General features: G+C 46.6%; 2 protein-coding genes across 2 annotated transcripts; one reads left to right on the forward strand and one right to left on the reverse strand.

Moving 5' to 3' along the window:
- Positions 1–900: 900 nt before the first annotated feature.
- Positions 901–2228, reverse strand: LOC9661178. The gene is made up of 6 exons (XM_024660742.1): positions 1949–2228; positions 1824–1874; positions 1703–1762; positions 1354–1655; positions 1167–1299; positions 901–1117 (listed from the first exon to the last, which is right to left on the reverse strand). The coding sequence occupies exons 1-6, from the start codon at positions 2226–2228 to the stop codon at positions 1077–1079; spliced, it is 867 nt and encodes a 288-aa protein (XP_024516510.1). The 3' UTR covers positions 901–1076.
- A 149-nt stretch (positions 2229–2377) lies between these two features.
- LOC9662242 (uracil-DNA glycosylase, mitochondrial) lies at positions 2378–3954 on the forward strand. The gene is made up of 6 exons (XM_024660752.1): positions 2378–2444; positions 2553–3018; positions 3084–3301; positions 3356–3545; positions 3611–3746; positions 3819–3954. Exons 2-6 carry the CDS (start codon positions 2943–2945, stop codon positions 3952–3954), a joined length of 756 nt encoding a protein of 251 aa, XP_024516520.1. The 5' UTR covers positions 2378–2444; positions 2553–2942.
- Positions 3955–15178: the final 11224 nt, after the last annotated feature.

The raw sequence follows: 15178 nt of genomic DNA on the forward strand, positions 1-15178 counted from the left end.
TATTTGAGGCTCTGAAGCGTTCGACGACAAAACATTTGCTATTCACTCGACAGAAATCTTTGCGGATGTAGAAGAATTTGTCAGCAGTGCTAAGGGCGAGACAATAATATTTAATTAAAATATATAAAGTTTAGCAAAATTTATGGTAATGTAATGATACTAGTTTTAGTGAAATTATTTTTAATCATTTATAAATTATAAAGTAACTTTAAATTTATCAATCAATGTTTCTAATTTTTTGTGATTCAATGGCAATTTGATCGAGGATTTCATTTTGTCTGCAGTCGCTTCATTTAAGAAGACAAAATGTGTTTTTTCGTTCTCCTTTTTAATATTTGCTCGAAATGATATTACTTTAAATTTTTTAAAAAATTTCACTTTATTTATATTTTAATTTCCAGGCTTTTTTCATCATTGTCATATAAACATAATTATGTATTTATTTATTTTACAAATATAATTAATATTTTATTATCAAAATTTTTAAAACATTATATTTTTATTATTTTGATAAATATTTTTTAGAATAAACTTCAAATATACATAACTACATCGAATTTGAAATTTTTAGAAATTTTGTAATTTAACATGTTAAATATAATTCACATTGCAAACTAATATTTAGTTACTAATAAAAATAATCACTCTATAGAGCCATAATACCAAAGACATTAATCTTCCTATAATATAAGCGACACTTAATTTTTATTGCATTTATTATAATATAAGCCCATGCTTAGTCAGATAAATATATTTTATTATAAAATCAAGTTTGATGTTCTCAAAAATAATAGAACTATACTTTCAATTTTGATATACTTTATTAATTCTTGCTTCAAATTTATTCTTGTTGATATAATGTAATCTGTTTTTCCTGAAACTTTTCTGAATGTAGATTAATAGTAGAAATAAACTTTTTTAGTTTATTGAGTAGTTTTGTTTCCATACTCAAGATTCGAGAGGAACACTCGCCCATTGCAGCTCACTTGAGCAAAGACAAATCGCGAAAAAATATTTCTGTGCCACGGAATTATTCATATAGCAACATAAAACTCGATTGGAGCTTTAGCCTATTTTCAGCGTCGATGATTCCTCCTGTGAGGCGGAATGTAGGGCCCTGGCAAAAAAAAATTTGAAGGTAAAGTAGTTACTCTCCACGTACTTACCATCGATGAAGCCCAGTGGCGAACGGTCTTTGAAGCAATACAGTCGGTACTCGTAGCCGAGTTTATCGAGCTGCCTCTTTACTCCGCGAGAGAGGAGAAGGCAAGCAGGACCAAGACCAAGATCGCGCATCATCTGGAAAACCGCATGGAAGGCGATGAGTTCAAGCAACAAATGTATTTGACCAACCTCTTTTTTCTTCCCGACGACGACAAACGCGTCCACAGGCTTGGAAACCTTTGCAGCTAAGTAGGCCGCCCGAGTCTGTTGTGTAAGTGCGTCATAGTTGTGCAGCAACTCATCGGAGGCAACGTAGAGGAAGAGATCGACGTGGGAGGGGGTCGAGCCTCTCGTAATGGGATATCGATCATCCCGTTTGAGAACCATCGCTGGCCGCTGCTCTCCGAGAATGTCGATGAGATCGCATTGAGCTCCTTCGGCGATGTGTACCAGGATGGTCTTCCCAGTGATGATAAACGGGCAAGGAAGTTCTAGAAAAGAATATGGAAGGTTGAATAATCGGAAAGATTAGATTTACCTCTCTCGATCGAGACATGCTGGATCACACTAAAGAGCGGGTCGATCATCCAATTCGGAACTAAACACGTAATAGGAAGTAAGAGGTCCTCATTCCGGCAAGAAAGAAAAGCTAGTATTACCGACAGAATGGAGGAGGAAGATCGTGGATGCCATTGAGCTGCAGAAAGCCGCTGGAAAGAATGTGATCGATCCGTCAAAGACGCAATATTTCGGCATCATCAAGGAAGAATTCGAGAATACGTACCAAGAACTGCCATAGAAGCCCTGTCCGTGATGCTGGAGAGGAAATATGCCATCGCCAGGGTCTCCAAGGGGATTCCGACGCTCTCCCGCCAGGAAATCTTAATCTTGGTGTAGAGCAAGATCGCTGTGGAACAGAGAACGCCGAGAACGGGCAGGCCACACGGCATCGCCGCCAAGTCGCCGACCTGGAAGAGCGCCACGATCGTAGAGCTGATGATGAAGAGCGCGATCCCTAATGCCGCCAAAGCGCCGAGCTTGGAGAAGAGCGCCATCGCCGCCATGCGCTATTCCTTCCCACAAAGTGTTAAGGGCCAACGCAATGGCGGGCTGTTCAAAATATAGAAACGAATCTTCGCAGTATATGCCACGTAGGGTTTAATCATTCCTTTTCCCCTTGCCTGGACGATAAATTTATTTCCTAGGGCTCGTATTCTCAATGGCGGGAAGAGAGGCCCTAGCTAGCTAGGGCGCGCGGGAGCACGAATCGATCCATCCAGGTCTGCTAGGAATCCCCTGCTTGTGCGCCTGCCTCATTCATGTTCTTCCCAGTTCTAGCATCGGAGTAGTGCATTCTCGCGATTTTGAGCTGTGTTCCTGTGATGCAGTCTCTCTCGATCGGGATAGGGCGCTCGCTTTTCTACCTTAGGCTGGGAATGGGGCGGACTCGCAGCGTTACCGAGTTTTTCCAGCCTCCCAAGAGGGTGAAGGTGGGATCGGAGGACTGAGCACAGGTTTTTCATACTGCTGCCGCTACCGTGGATGGAGAGGATGGGTCTGGATTCTCGTTTCGTCGTCTCAGCGATGAGGAACTCGCTCGAAAGTTTGACGATCAGAGTCCAGCTCCGAAGCACCAATCTTCCTACTCGTTCAAGACAGCTCTTTCAGTGGAAGAAAATGCCGAAGGAGAACAAGGTCCGAGCAAAGACGAGAAGATCCGAGTGGAAACTTCAGTGGAGGAGCGCACGGAAGTTTCAACGCTAAGCAAAGAGCAAAAGATGCGAGTGGACATGAACAAGTCCATGGCTCTGGCCAGGAGAAAGCTGCGATTGTGCGAGGAGGTCGTCCAAGCTTGTAAGTGTTTTCTTAGTTCTTTTTCTCGCGTGTGTAACTTTCGTGGTTTTCCGTTCTTTCTCCAGCGCCAGGAGAATTCCCCGACTTGGAGAAGCTTTTGGTGGAACCGAGCTGGGTGGAGGTCTTGCAGGACGAGTTCAAGAAGCCATACATGGAGAATCTCCAGACTTTTGTGAAGCAACAAGCGGCCGGAAAAGTTCCCGTTTATCCACCAGCGGCCAAAGTGTTCAATGCCTTCAACTCGTGCCCTTTCGATCGAGTGAAGGTTGTTCTTCTTGGTCAGGTATGCATTGGATTTCCTCTCCAACATTGTCCAAAAATATTTGTTTTTCTCCAGGATCCTTACCATGGTCCAGGCCAGGCCATGGGTTTATCATTCTCGGTTCCAGAAGGCATCAGAATTCCTTCCAGCCTGCTCAACATGTACAAAGAAATCCACAGCGACGTTGGTTGCCGGGTTCCGCTACACGGAAACCTTGAAAAGTGGGCATACCAGGGAGTTTTGCTGCTAAACACTGTTCTCACGGGTACGCAAGGAGATCTCTTGCTCGAATTCTTTTCTTTTCCGTTTCGCTTATTTCGTTTGGACTAGTTCGCGAGCAGCAGGCAAACTCTCATGCCAAGAAAGGCTGGGAGCCGTTCACTGACGCAGCCATCCGTGCCATTTCGAAAAGAAAGACCGGATTTGTATTTCTGCTGTGGGGGAACTGCGCCCGAGAGAAAATCCGGTGAGTGGAAAACTCTCGCCAGCATGTTTTGCATTCGATGTTGCTGAACATCCTTTCTTTCTTTGTTTGCAGTTTAATCAACCCAAACGAGTATCACGTCTTCAAGGCTGCTCATCCATCTGGCCTCTCCGCCCACAAGAAACAGAAGAAACAAATGTATATAGCTATGTTTAATATTAAACTCATAATATTCCCTTCTATGCTGTAGTTTTTTCCTTTTTTGAGTTGGTAGTGTTTGTTTTGGGGTCTTTTCTACAGTTGATTATTAATTTTGAGTATACCTTTATTACTTCTGAAACTTGTTAGCAGGGAAGTAGTGTTGTTGCTAGTGTGTCTGGGACTGGTGTAGAATACTTCTTTATTAAAAAATAAATTCTCTCAAACAATAATATCTTAAAATTTCACACTTTCATGAATGATTATCATCCATAAATAAATGGTTTAGTGAAAAGGCTCATCAAAACTTTTAAAAGGATGATCAAACATGAATATATATAGTTAGCATTCCTTGTCTGTGAAGTGTGAAGAGGGTTTTGACCCTCTTGCCTAATCCTAGGGCATGGCGAGATGGACGCTGGTATTGGACCTAGATCAGACGCTCGTTAGTGTGTATTGGGCATCCATGCATATGTCTTTTCTCTTCTAAAGCATCATAAACAAAGGTATTTAGTTGTCTTATATAGAATAACTAATTTACACAATAGAGGGATAAAGGCATCTAATTGTCTCATATGAACTAACTAATCTAAACAATAGAAGGATTGAATGGAAGGACAAAGATATTTAGTCCTCTCATATGGAATAACTAGTCTATACAATAAAAGGATTGATAGATTTAATATGGACATGGAATAATTGATTTACACAGTAAAAGGATTGGTAAATTTAATGCAAACATGGAATAACTGATTTACACAATGGAAGGATTGAATGGAAGGACAAAGGTATGTACTTCTCTCACATGGAATAACTAATTTACACAATAGAATGATTAGTAGATTCAGTGCAAACATAGAATAACTAGTTTACATAATGGAAGGATCAATAGATTCAATGTGGAAATGGAAGTGCTAATTCCCCTCAATAGATTCAGTCCAAACATGAAATAATTGGTCTATACAATGAAATAATTGGTAGATTTAATATGGAAATGGAAGTGCTAATTCCCCTTGATTTAGTCAATGAGTCTTTAGTTGGATTAAGGGGAGAGAAATAAAGTGCTACACCACTACCCAAATCATTAGGTAATCATTAGGTAATTTCATCCCATGATCACATGCGTTACACTCACCCCCCCCTTTAGCCCTTAGTGGCTATTTTATCCCCATTTATCCCCCAAAGTTCCAAGGATCTATGGTGACAGTATATCCAAATCTCATCCCATGATTACATGCATTACATGATCTCATCCACCCGTACCACAGTTATTCCATATGAGGCAACTAATCATACACCCGTACCGCAGTCCCACAGTAGATACCTTTGTCCATGGATACTCCACACAAGAGGAAGGACGTACGCATGGATGCCCAATATGTACGATTTCAAATTTAGGGGTAAGAATATACCTTGCTCAAGGGTATATTATACTTTTTTAAGTAGCCACTAATCAATGGGAATCGAACCCGTGCCATTTGCTCCGATACCAATTGTAGCGCACTTTATCTCTCTCCCCTTAAGCCAACTGGAAAAGAGGCAATTACTTGATGAAAGAGCTCTTAGTGGCTATTTTATCCCCATTTATCCCCTAAGGTTCCAAGGATCCATAGTGATAATATATCCAAATTTCATCCCATGATCACATGCGTTACAATAAATGGGGATAAAATAGCCACTAAGGGATCTCTCATCAAGCAATTGCCTTTTTTCCAGTTGGCTTAAGGGGAGAGAGATAGGGTGTGCTACAGTTGGTATCGAAGCAAATGACATGGGTTCGATTCTCATTGATTAGTGGTTACTTAAAATATAATATACCCTTGAGCAAGGTATATTCCTACCCCTAAATTTGAAATCGTACGTATTGAGCATCCATGCATACATCCTTCCTCTTGTGTGGAGTATCCACAGATGAAGGTATCCACTGTGGGACTACGGTACGGGTGGATGACTAGTAACATTAGTCAATGAGGACATTGACATCTCTGAAGGGGGGGTGAGTGTAGCGCATGTGATTATGGGATGAGATTTGGATATACTGTCACTGTGGATCCTTAGAACCTTGAAGGATAAATGGGGATAAAATAGCTTCTAAGGGCTCTCTCATCAAGCAATTGCCCCTTTTCCAGTTGGCTTAAGGGGAGAGAGATAGGGTGTGCTACAAAATTCATCTCATGCTTTATGCCAATAATCTACTACTCTTTGCTATAATAGAAAAGAAGATATAACAATAGTTAGAGGTCCTTGAGGAATTCTACCAAGACATAGGTCTCAAGATCAATTTGACCAAAAACATAAATTATGATCTTCAATTTTAAAGCAAGCCACACCGTGCTCCACTATTAAGGACATGAGGTTTTACAAGTTACCACTTATCTTGGTTATTACCTTCACCATCAGTGAACATGGACCGCTTGAGTAATTCAACACAAAGCCATGGCCAAGTAGGTATATTACAGCCTATTGAACTCACTCTGCCAAGCAACTATCTACTAGTGGGATGCATGAAAAGAGCACTATCAGGCTGTAAGCCACAAATTTTTCCTTTCCAATTTGCCAGCTTACCTCGTCTATCCGACCAACTTTGCCTTGGCTTGTGCTAAGTTCCCTCGCCAAGGTTCCCGCATATGGTACCAGCTCCTACTTGGTCCTACTTGGTTTCAGCTACTTACTGCACGAGCAACGGAGTGTTAGCCATCCATCTACGGATTCCCAAATCTCTCCCAATCCCCCTCCCCGGGTTAGACTGGACTTAAGGTTCGGCTACACTCCCCACAAGCACAAACAGCCAAGCACACCAAGCCTCCAGATTCCTAACACCCCTTGGTACCACAAGACTTGATCATGGGACCCTCTAAATCCCAAGTCTTGGGTGCAGCACTTGCTTCGGGACGTCGGGGCGAAACACCGTGGCCTAACGGCCTGGTATGGGTACCTCTACCCCCCCCACTTCCATCCCGAAGGGAAGGCCCAAGCCCCTGGGAAGGGCGAGGACCAGTGAGCCACAAGGTACTCAAGTGGGGCACCACTCCACCTGAGCCAGGAGCACCGCAGTCGGTTTCCCTTTCGGGAGTGGGAGCTGCTCTTGAGCACTTCCCTGGGTGGCCCCTCCGGCACCACTCAGGCCCATGCTCACTCCCACCCAAGGCCCCTCGGCCCCAGTCTCAACCTCAAGTCAGTTTGGAAGCACCACTGGAGAGTTCCTGTGAGATACAAAATCCCTAGGCCCCAAAGTGGAGCTGGAAAGGGTGCCATGTGGTAGCGGCCGAAGTGAAAGCCAAACGAGTGTAACACGTTTGGACTAAAAGCTCCGACTTGAAAGGTCGAGAGCGGGAGTGGAACTCCTAACAAAGTGCTCGAGGAACAAGCACGAAGCGAGCAATAAGCGAGGCTCCAAAAAGGGACCCAAAAAGGACCAACATATTACACGTGGAAGTGTCCAAGGTGGAGTCCAAGGTGGAGTCCAAGATGGAGTCCGAGATGGAGTCCAAAGTGGAGTCCGAGATGGAGTCCGAGATGGAGTCCAAAGTGGAGTCCGAGATGGAGTTCGAGATGGACCGAGACGAAGTCCGAGATGGAGTCCGAGGTGGAGTCCGAGATGGAGTCCGAGATGGAGTCCGAAGTGGAGTCCGAGATGGACCGAGACGGACCCGAGATGGAGTCCAAGATGGAGTTCGAAGTGGAGTCCGAGATGGAGTCCGAGATGGACCGAGACGGGGTCCGAGATGGAGTCCGAGATGGACCCGAGATGGAATCCGAGATGGAGTCCGAGAAGGACCCGAGATGAAGTTCGAGGTCGAGACCGAGACTGGGACCAAGACCGAGACCGAGAAAAAAGACCGAGACTGAGACCGAGATCGAGACCGGGACCGAGACCGAGACCGAGGCGGAGGCCGAGACCGAGCCCGAGTCCGAGTCCGAGTCCGAGTCCGAGTCCGAGTCCGAGTCCGAGTCCGAGTCCGAGTTTGAGTCTGAGAGGGTGAAAGCCCAAAGCGTTCGTCTCCCAGACCCTGGGGGGTTTGGTGAGCTCCAAAAGTATAGGAAGGGGGAGGACTGCAGTGGAGCCAGTTTGGCCAGGAAAGGCCAGTTTGGCCCAGGAAGGCCAGACCCAGTGTTGGGTGATGAACTGACCACTGGGAAGTCCAAGACTAGAGTGAATACGGACCGACAAGTGGGGTAGCTTGGTGAAGTGTTCAAGAGCCGGCTCTAGTTCCCCCGGGAGATCGATTGGCTGATGCTCCCAGTCCAAGTGTGGGTGGCACTACCTACTTGGATACCAAGCGTGGCTCAATGGAACCTCGCTCTAAGCCCATGGCTAGAGCACCCAAGGGCGGAAGGCGGGGAAAGTACCTAGGTGGCTCGCGTAAGGCCACGGTGTTCCGAAATGTCGTCCTAAAGGCCCAGACTATGGAAAGGAAGAGGAGCAGTCCTTTGGGGTGTGACCAAGGACACAGTCGTGTGGTGATGAAGTCCCAGAGGACCGTGGGACTTAGTGGTCGGGCCTGTGGGCCTCGATCTAGTGGCAGTGTTGGCAAACACGGCCAAAGGCAAAAAGGGACTTAGTGGGGACTGACAGAGGGATATTAGGGAAGGCTGTTCCCTTTGTCGGTGGGCATCCTAAGGATGCTAAGGAGTGGATCTGGGATGACCACTCATGGATGGTTGGCCCAGTCTTGGAGAGACAAGACTGTGTTGCAAGTGGTATTGGACTACCAGTGTAGCAAAGGTGATTGGGCATGGCCTTAGCGTAATAGGCTGCTATGTCGGTGGTACCTTTGAGTGTCAGTCATGGGATCGGACACATGGAGCACTTGGACCAGGTGCAAGGGTTGAGTGGCATGGATGCCATTCTTGGGGCTAGCAAGTCCCAAGTCCTGAATTGGACTTATGGAGGTTGTGAAGGAGACTCCTCTAAATGGTCAGAGGTGTGGTTAAGTGACTAAATTAGAATGGAAAAATTAGTCGCTTACAACTTGGTATCGGAGCTGTTCCTTAGTCCAACTTTTATTGGTGCTCAAGTATATCACCATTGATGTTGGCATCGGAAGGTCCTAGGAGTGGGCTTATCCTTGAGGAGTAGCATGTCGAGAGGACATGGCTCTCCACTCAAGTTCATGCGTGAACTTTGGCACAATGTGGTGGATAGAAAAGGGCTAATAATGGAACGACTTTGGGATCTTGGGAGCAGTATAAGGTTTCCTTAGAGAGCTGAGGATGTGATCCAAATGAGTGTTTGACGCAATAAACGGGCTAATGTAATTGTGATAAACAACTATAGTTGGGATCACGGGAAAGATAAAGACTCCAAAGCAATAAAGGAGTCACAAGATTATCCTCATATAGTTGAGGTTGGTGCTCATGAATGTGAGACCAGAAGTAATGATTGTGGGAGGTCAAATACGGAAGAGGGCTCAAGTCCTTGAAATGGTAGCCAGGGCTACCTTTAATAAATGCTGGAACAACCCAAGGAGTTGGGGGGTGTACTTAGAGATGAGTTGGTATTCTCATCACATGGACAAGTAGTCCTAAGGGGCAAAGGTTGCCCCAGAGAACAAAATTAAGTGTCAGAGTAACACTTGTGAAAATAGTCCTTGTGAGTAGGACATGAATGCAAGAAGTGTATTCCGGTGAGCTAGTGCCCGACATGTAGGACCTTATGGGTCTATGGATTAACCAAGTCCAAAACTGCTGGATGACTCAAGTAGAGTCAAGGAATGGTTCTAAAGGACTGATGGAAGCATTTGGACTGAAGTGTGTGGTACCCCACGAAGGATGGGGGAGATCATAGGATCCAAGGATGAGAACAGAGGGTATCTCATTGATGGCAAAATGTGCCATGCTAAAGTCATGGGAAGGGTGTTCCCAAAAAAAAAACAACTTTGAAACAAAGTTGTGTGAGACCTTTATGGTGCAGTGTTAACGGATGGTTGGCATGAGAAAGAGTGGTATTCGTCTTGGCAAAGACTTAGACATAAAAAAGAAGTGTCATAGAGGTAAGCTCGTGGAGCCGATGGTGTGGAGACACCAAATGTGCCAAGGTGTGATACCTTGAGGCTATGTTGGTGGGTTCATGAGAACCCCTTGCCAAAGGAATTCCAATGGAAATAAGAATGGCATAGCCTAAGCTGTAGAGCATGCAGTTGGAGTGTGGTGACCCAAATAATGATGAAGCACCAGTAATGAGTTGTAGGACTTGACAACTATGAGGCAACTAAGCAAGAGGTGCAAAATAATTGGTTAAACAGGTAGAAGGTAGCTACCCAAGCCTTCTTAATGGCATAAGGAAATTGGATATACCCTTACGGGGGATAAGTTGCTTATGTTGCGATATAGTAAGTCAATGTTATGAAAGGAAATACTCATTGTCAAGCAAGCCGTCATTGGGACACTTGAACACTCTAGAACACCAGGAGGTGGTGTTTGATGTCGCGAGGGCAATAGATAAGGCCCAAGGGACTAAGTCCCTAGCGAATGATGGATAGAAGGTGCTATCCAAATGTCCAAGGTGGTGGAGACAGAAGAAGACTGTCTACTCAAATTGGACAAATCCAAAGATGGAATTTTGGCAAGGCTAGCGATGGGCATGTAAAGGCCCATAAGCAACAACGTAATCTCGGTGTGTGACATTATAGGGTGAGCATACCTGGATTGAGGAACCACTCCCTAGGCTATCAGGTAGGTTCATCCCTAAGAATACTTGCTAAGGCATGATAGAAAGTGCAAAACTATCCTCCTGGTCTGGAAGAGAATGACCGAAGGAAAGGTGTGAAGCCAAAAGCAAGAAGTATGGGGTAGAACCAAACCATAGGAATCGAAGGGCATAACCAAGGTTGGTTATGCTAGCTGGGAGTGGAGAATTAAGTGGGGCCTTGAGGGTGTTGCCGCTAGCAACCGTGATGCCATGAACAGTCTAAAATATGGAATTGTCCATGTTAGACTATATGGTAGTTGGAAAGCTTGCAAAAAGGGAGGCCTTAGCAAGCTAAGGGACAGAGTTCCTTCAAGGTTCCCAAAGATGATTCTAGGTAGCTTAGTACCTAGAAAGGCCAAGCGTAAATGGTTCAAAGAACGCGCGAAATCAGAGTGGCACAGCAGAAGCGTGGTCTTGAAGCTTGCCATGAGGCAAGGCTATCAAGGTTAGGGAAGTAGTTCCCGAGTGTTCAAAGAGAGGGCTTTGAACGAAAGTTGATGATCAAGGGCTTTCACGCTTGTGCAGGAACCATATTACAGTGGTCGGAGGACTTGCCAAAGCTAGATTGGCAAGTCAGGGGAACAAATACCCTAGTTGAATGTGATAACTTCAAAAAGGGTGGGCCATGGGGCCAAGCATGGAGGAGTCCATGCATGATCACAGACTTGTCAAGTGAGAGGACTTGGCGGTGTGGAGGAATTAGGTTCCTAAGGTGTGATCTATAGCGCACTTTGAGTATAAGTTGGTGCACCGGCGTGGGGAGTCACGTCAGGCATCCTGGGTGATGCCGTCCGTAGATGCATATACAGAGGTTGGGTTCGAGTCCCGACCCTCTAGTGCTTGGGTTTGAGTCCCAACTCACTAGGGCGTGGTGATGGTTTGGAATATGAGGACACTCATTTTTCGGTGGTCATGGACTCTCAGTGTGGAGACTGGTTTGGGCACACCGCCAAGCGAGGGATGCCTCGGAGTTGTGATGCACGGTTAGATTGCTTAGTGTGGCTCAGCATATCTAACTTTCACACTTTGGTGCCAGTGGCACCAAGGACGTGGTGAATGAGATGGGGACACCTAGTCTTAGTTGCTATGGACCCTTGGCCAGAAGGGCTGGCTTGGGCGCACCGCCAAGTGTGGGGGATGCCCCCGGGGTCGTAGTTAACAAGTTAAAGGTCTGGAAGACCTAATACCTATTGGCAAACCTGTTAAGGTGCCGAGGTGAGATCACTAGGTAATCTTGTAGCTAAATAAGGACAAGGTCCTTATTTGGGCTAAGGAATAAAGTTCCTAGTTCAAAGTGTTGATTTGAACTATTGATGATGGTGTGGCTTGGTCAAGGTGACCAAGTGGGAAAAGCACATTAGGGAAATGAGCTATGTCATTACAATGGCATAGTGTGTCCAAGGAAAATAGTGTCTAAAGAGACCTATGGGAGGGTCACAAAGTTGGGCCGTGGATAGAGCCCACAGCAGAAGATGCTAAAGAGACTTACTAGGGGTGAACACCCTAGTCTTGGCAAAGCAGAGCCTTTGCTATGGAATCAAAAGAATACCTCAAGGAGGGAGGCAGAGATTCGGTGTTGCTTGGTGCAACAATCAACGGATAGGAGCAAAAGATGAGTGGCCAAGATAGGGCCGTGGAATCCCTTGGAAGGAATCCAAGTGACAAAGTTAAGCGAGAAACAATAATGTGTTGGACGCTAACAAATTGCGGGAAAGAAAGTGTGTTTCCAAGGATGGATTCCGAATTGCTCCGATTTGGCGAAAGTGGAAGCTCTAAGGGAGGGAGCGGTAAGGTAGCCAAATGATAGGGCCATGGACAGCCCTAGCACAAAGTATGATAAATGGAACTTAGTGCCCAAGGTGGCACGAAATAGAAGAGAGGATGATAGTGCCCTTAAGTAAAGAACTTCCTAGGATGGAAAGTGGAGTTGCACAATATGTGCAATGCAAGGTGTTGGAGACACCTAGGAAAGTTGACTTCAAGAAGTCAAAAGTAAACGTTCCAAAGTGCAAACGTTATATTGATGAAAATTGAGACTACTCAAGATGGAGTAGTGGGATTGAGATAGAGACGGTGTCTCTAACAAGTTTAGCGAGAACTAAACCAATAAACAGAAAGAACCACCACAAGTGGTCCAATTAGTCTCTAAGTTGGAGAGACTATCCTCCTTAGAGGATGGACGAGGCATGGTGAGCCTTTGGGGTCAAACCATAGACAAATATTGGCAGGGTGCCAAGGATGGGAATGGTAATATCTACGGGTGTTACTTTATAAAAAGGTTTACCGTTCGATGAGGACATCGAACTTCGTCTATGGGTGGTGGAATTGTGAGATACAAAATCCCTAGGCCCCAAAGTGGAGCTGGAAAGGGTGCCATGTGGTAGCGGCCGAAGTGAAAGCCAAACGAGTGTAACACGTTTGGACTAAAAGCTCCGACTTGAAAGGTCGAGAGCGGGAGTGGAACTCCTAACAAAGTGCTCGAGGAACAAGCACGAAGCGAGCAATAAGCGAGGCTCCAAAAAGGGACCCAAAAAGGACCAACACATTACACGTGGAAGTGTCCAAGGTGGAGTCCAAGGTGGAGTCCAAGATGGAGTCCGAGATGGAGTCCAAAGTGGAGTCCGAGATGGAGTCCGAGATGGAGTCCAAAGTGGAGTCCGAGATGGAGTCCGAGATGGACCAAGACGAAGTCCGAGATGGAGTCCGAGGTGGAGTCCGAGATGGAGTCCGAGATGGAGTCCAAAGTGGAGTCCGAGATGGACCGAGACAGACCTGAGATGGAGTCCAAGATGGAGTCCGAAGTGGAGTTCGAGATGGAGTCCGAGATGGACCGAGACGGGGTTCGAGATGGAGTCCGAGATGGACCCGAGATGGAATCCGAGATGGAGTCCGAGAAGGACCCAAGATGAAGTCCGAGGTCGAGACCGAGACTGGGACCAAGACCGAGACCGAGAAAAAAGACCAAGACTGAGACCGAGACCGAGACCGGGACCGAGACCGAGACCGAGGCGGAGGCCGAGACCGAGCCCGAGTCCGAGTCCGAGTCTGAGTCTGAGTCCGAGTCCGAGTTTGAGTTTGAGTTTGAGTCTGAGAGGGTGAAAGCCCAAAGCGTTCGTCTCCCAGACCCTGGGGGGTTTGGTGAGCTCCAAAAGTATAGTAATGGGGAGGACTGCAGTGGAGCCAGTTTGGCCAGGAAAGGCCAGTTTGGCCCAGGAAGGCCAGACCCAGTGTTGGGTGATGAACTGACCACTGGGAAGTCCAAGACTAGAGTGAATACGGACCGACAAGTGGGGTAGCTTGGTGAAGTGTTCAAGAGCCGGCTCTAGTTCCCCCGGGAGATCGATTGGCTGATGCTCCCAGTCCAAGTGTGGGTGGCACTACCTACTTGGATACCAAGCGTGGCTCAATGGAACCTCGCTCTAAGCCCATGGCTAGAGCACCCAAGGGCGGAAGGCGGGGAAAGTACCTAGGTGGCTCGCGTAAGGCCACGGTGTTCCGAAATGTCGTCCCAAAGGCCCAGACTATGGAAAGGAAGAGGAGCAGTCCTTTGGGGTGTGACCAAGGACACAGTCGTGTGGTGATGAAGTCCCAGAGGACCGTGGGACTTAGTGGTCGGGCCTATGGGCCTCGATCTAGTGGCAGTGTTGGCAAACACGGCCAAAGGCAAAAAGGGACTTAGTGGGGACTGACAGAGGGATATTAGGGAAGGCTGTTCCCTTTGTCGGTGGGCATCCTAAGGATGCTAAGGAGTGGATCTGGGATGACCACTCATGGATGGTTGGCCCAGTCTTGGAGAGACAAGACTGTGTTGCAAGTGGTATTGGACTACCAGTGTAGCAAAGGTGATTGGGCATGGCCTTAGCGTAATAGGCTGCTATGTCGGTGGTACCTTTGAGTGTCAGTCATGGGATCGGACACATGGAGCACTTGGACCAGGTGCAAGGGTTGAGTGGCATGGATGCCATTCTTGGGGCTAGCAAGTCCCAAGTCCTGAATTGGACTTATGGAGGTTGTGAAGGAGACTCCTCCAAATGGTCAGAGGTGTGGTTAAGTGACTAAATTAGAATGGAAAAATTAGTCGCTTACAGTTCCTTCAAGACTGGTTCTTAGACCTCACTATCCCTACTATACTTTTGGAACCCCCTGCAGCCACTCCCCCCTAGGAGACGCACGCTTTGGGCTTTCACCCTTTGACCCGTATTAGTATTTGGACTTAGTCTCTGGCTTGATCTCGGACCCGATTTCGGATCCGACTTCGGATTCGGTCTCGGACTCGATCTCGGACTCGACCTCGGACTCGGTCTCGGACCCGATTTCGGATCTCGGACTCCATCTCGAACTCGGTCTCGAACTCGGTCTCGAACTCAGACCCAAACTCGGTCCCCGAGTCGGTTTCGGACTCGATTCCAGACTCTATCTCGAAGTCGGTCCTAGAGTCGGTCTTGGACTCGATCCTCGACTTGGTCCCATCCGATGAACTCTTTATCATTTCGGTCAAGCTTTTGGGGATCCTTTAGCCTACGACATCTCGGGGAGTCGGTTCCTTACAACTCCACCACCCATAGAAGAAGTTCGATGCCCACAT

This window comes from Selaginella moellendorffii, unplaced genomic scaffold (assembly GCF_000143415.4).
Source record: "Selaginella moellendorffii unplaced genomic scaffold, v1.0 SELMOscaffold_2, whole genome shotgun sequence".
Taxonomy (NCBI): Eukaryota; Viridiplantae; Streptophyta; class Lycopodiopsida; order Selaginellales; family Selaginellaceae; genus Selaginella; species Selaginella moellendorffii.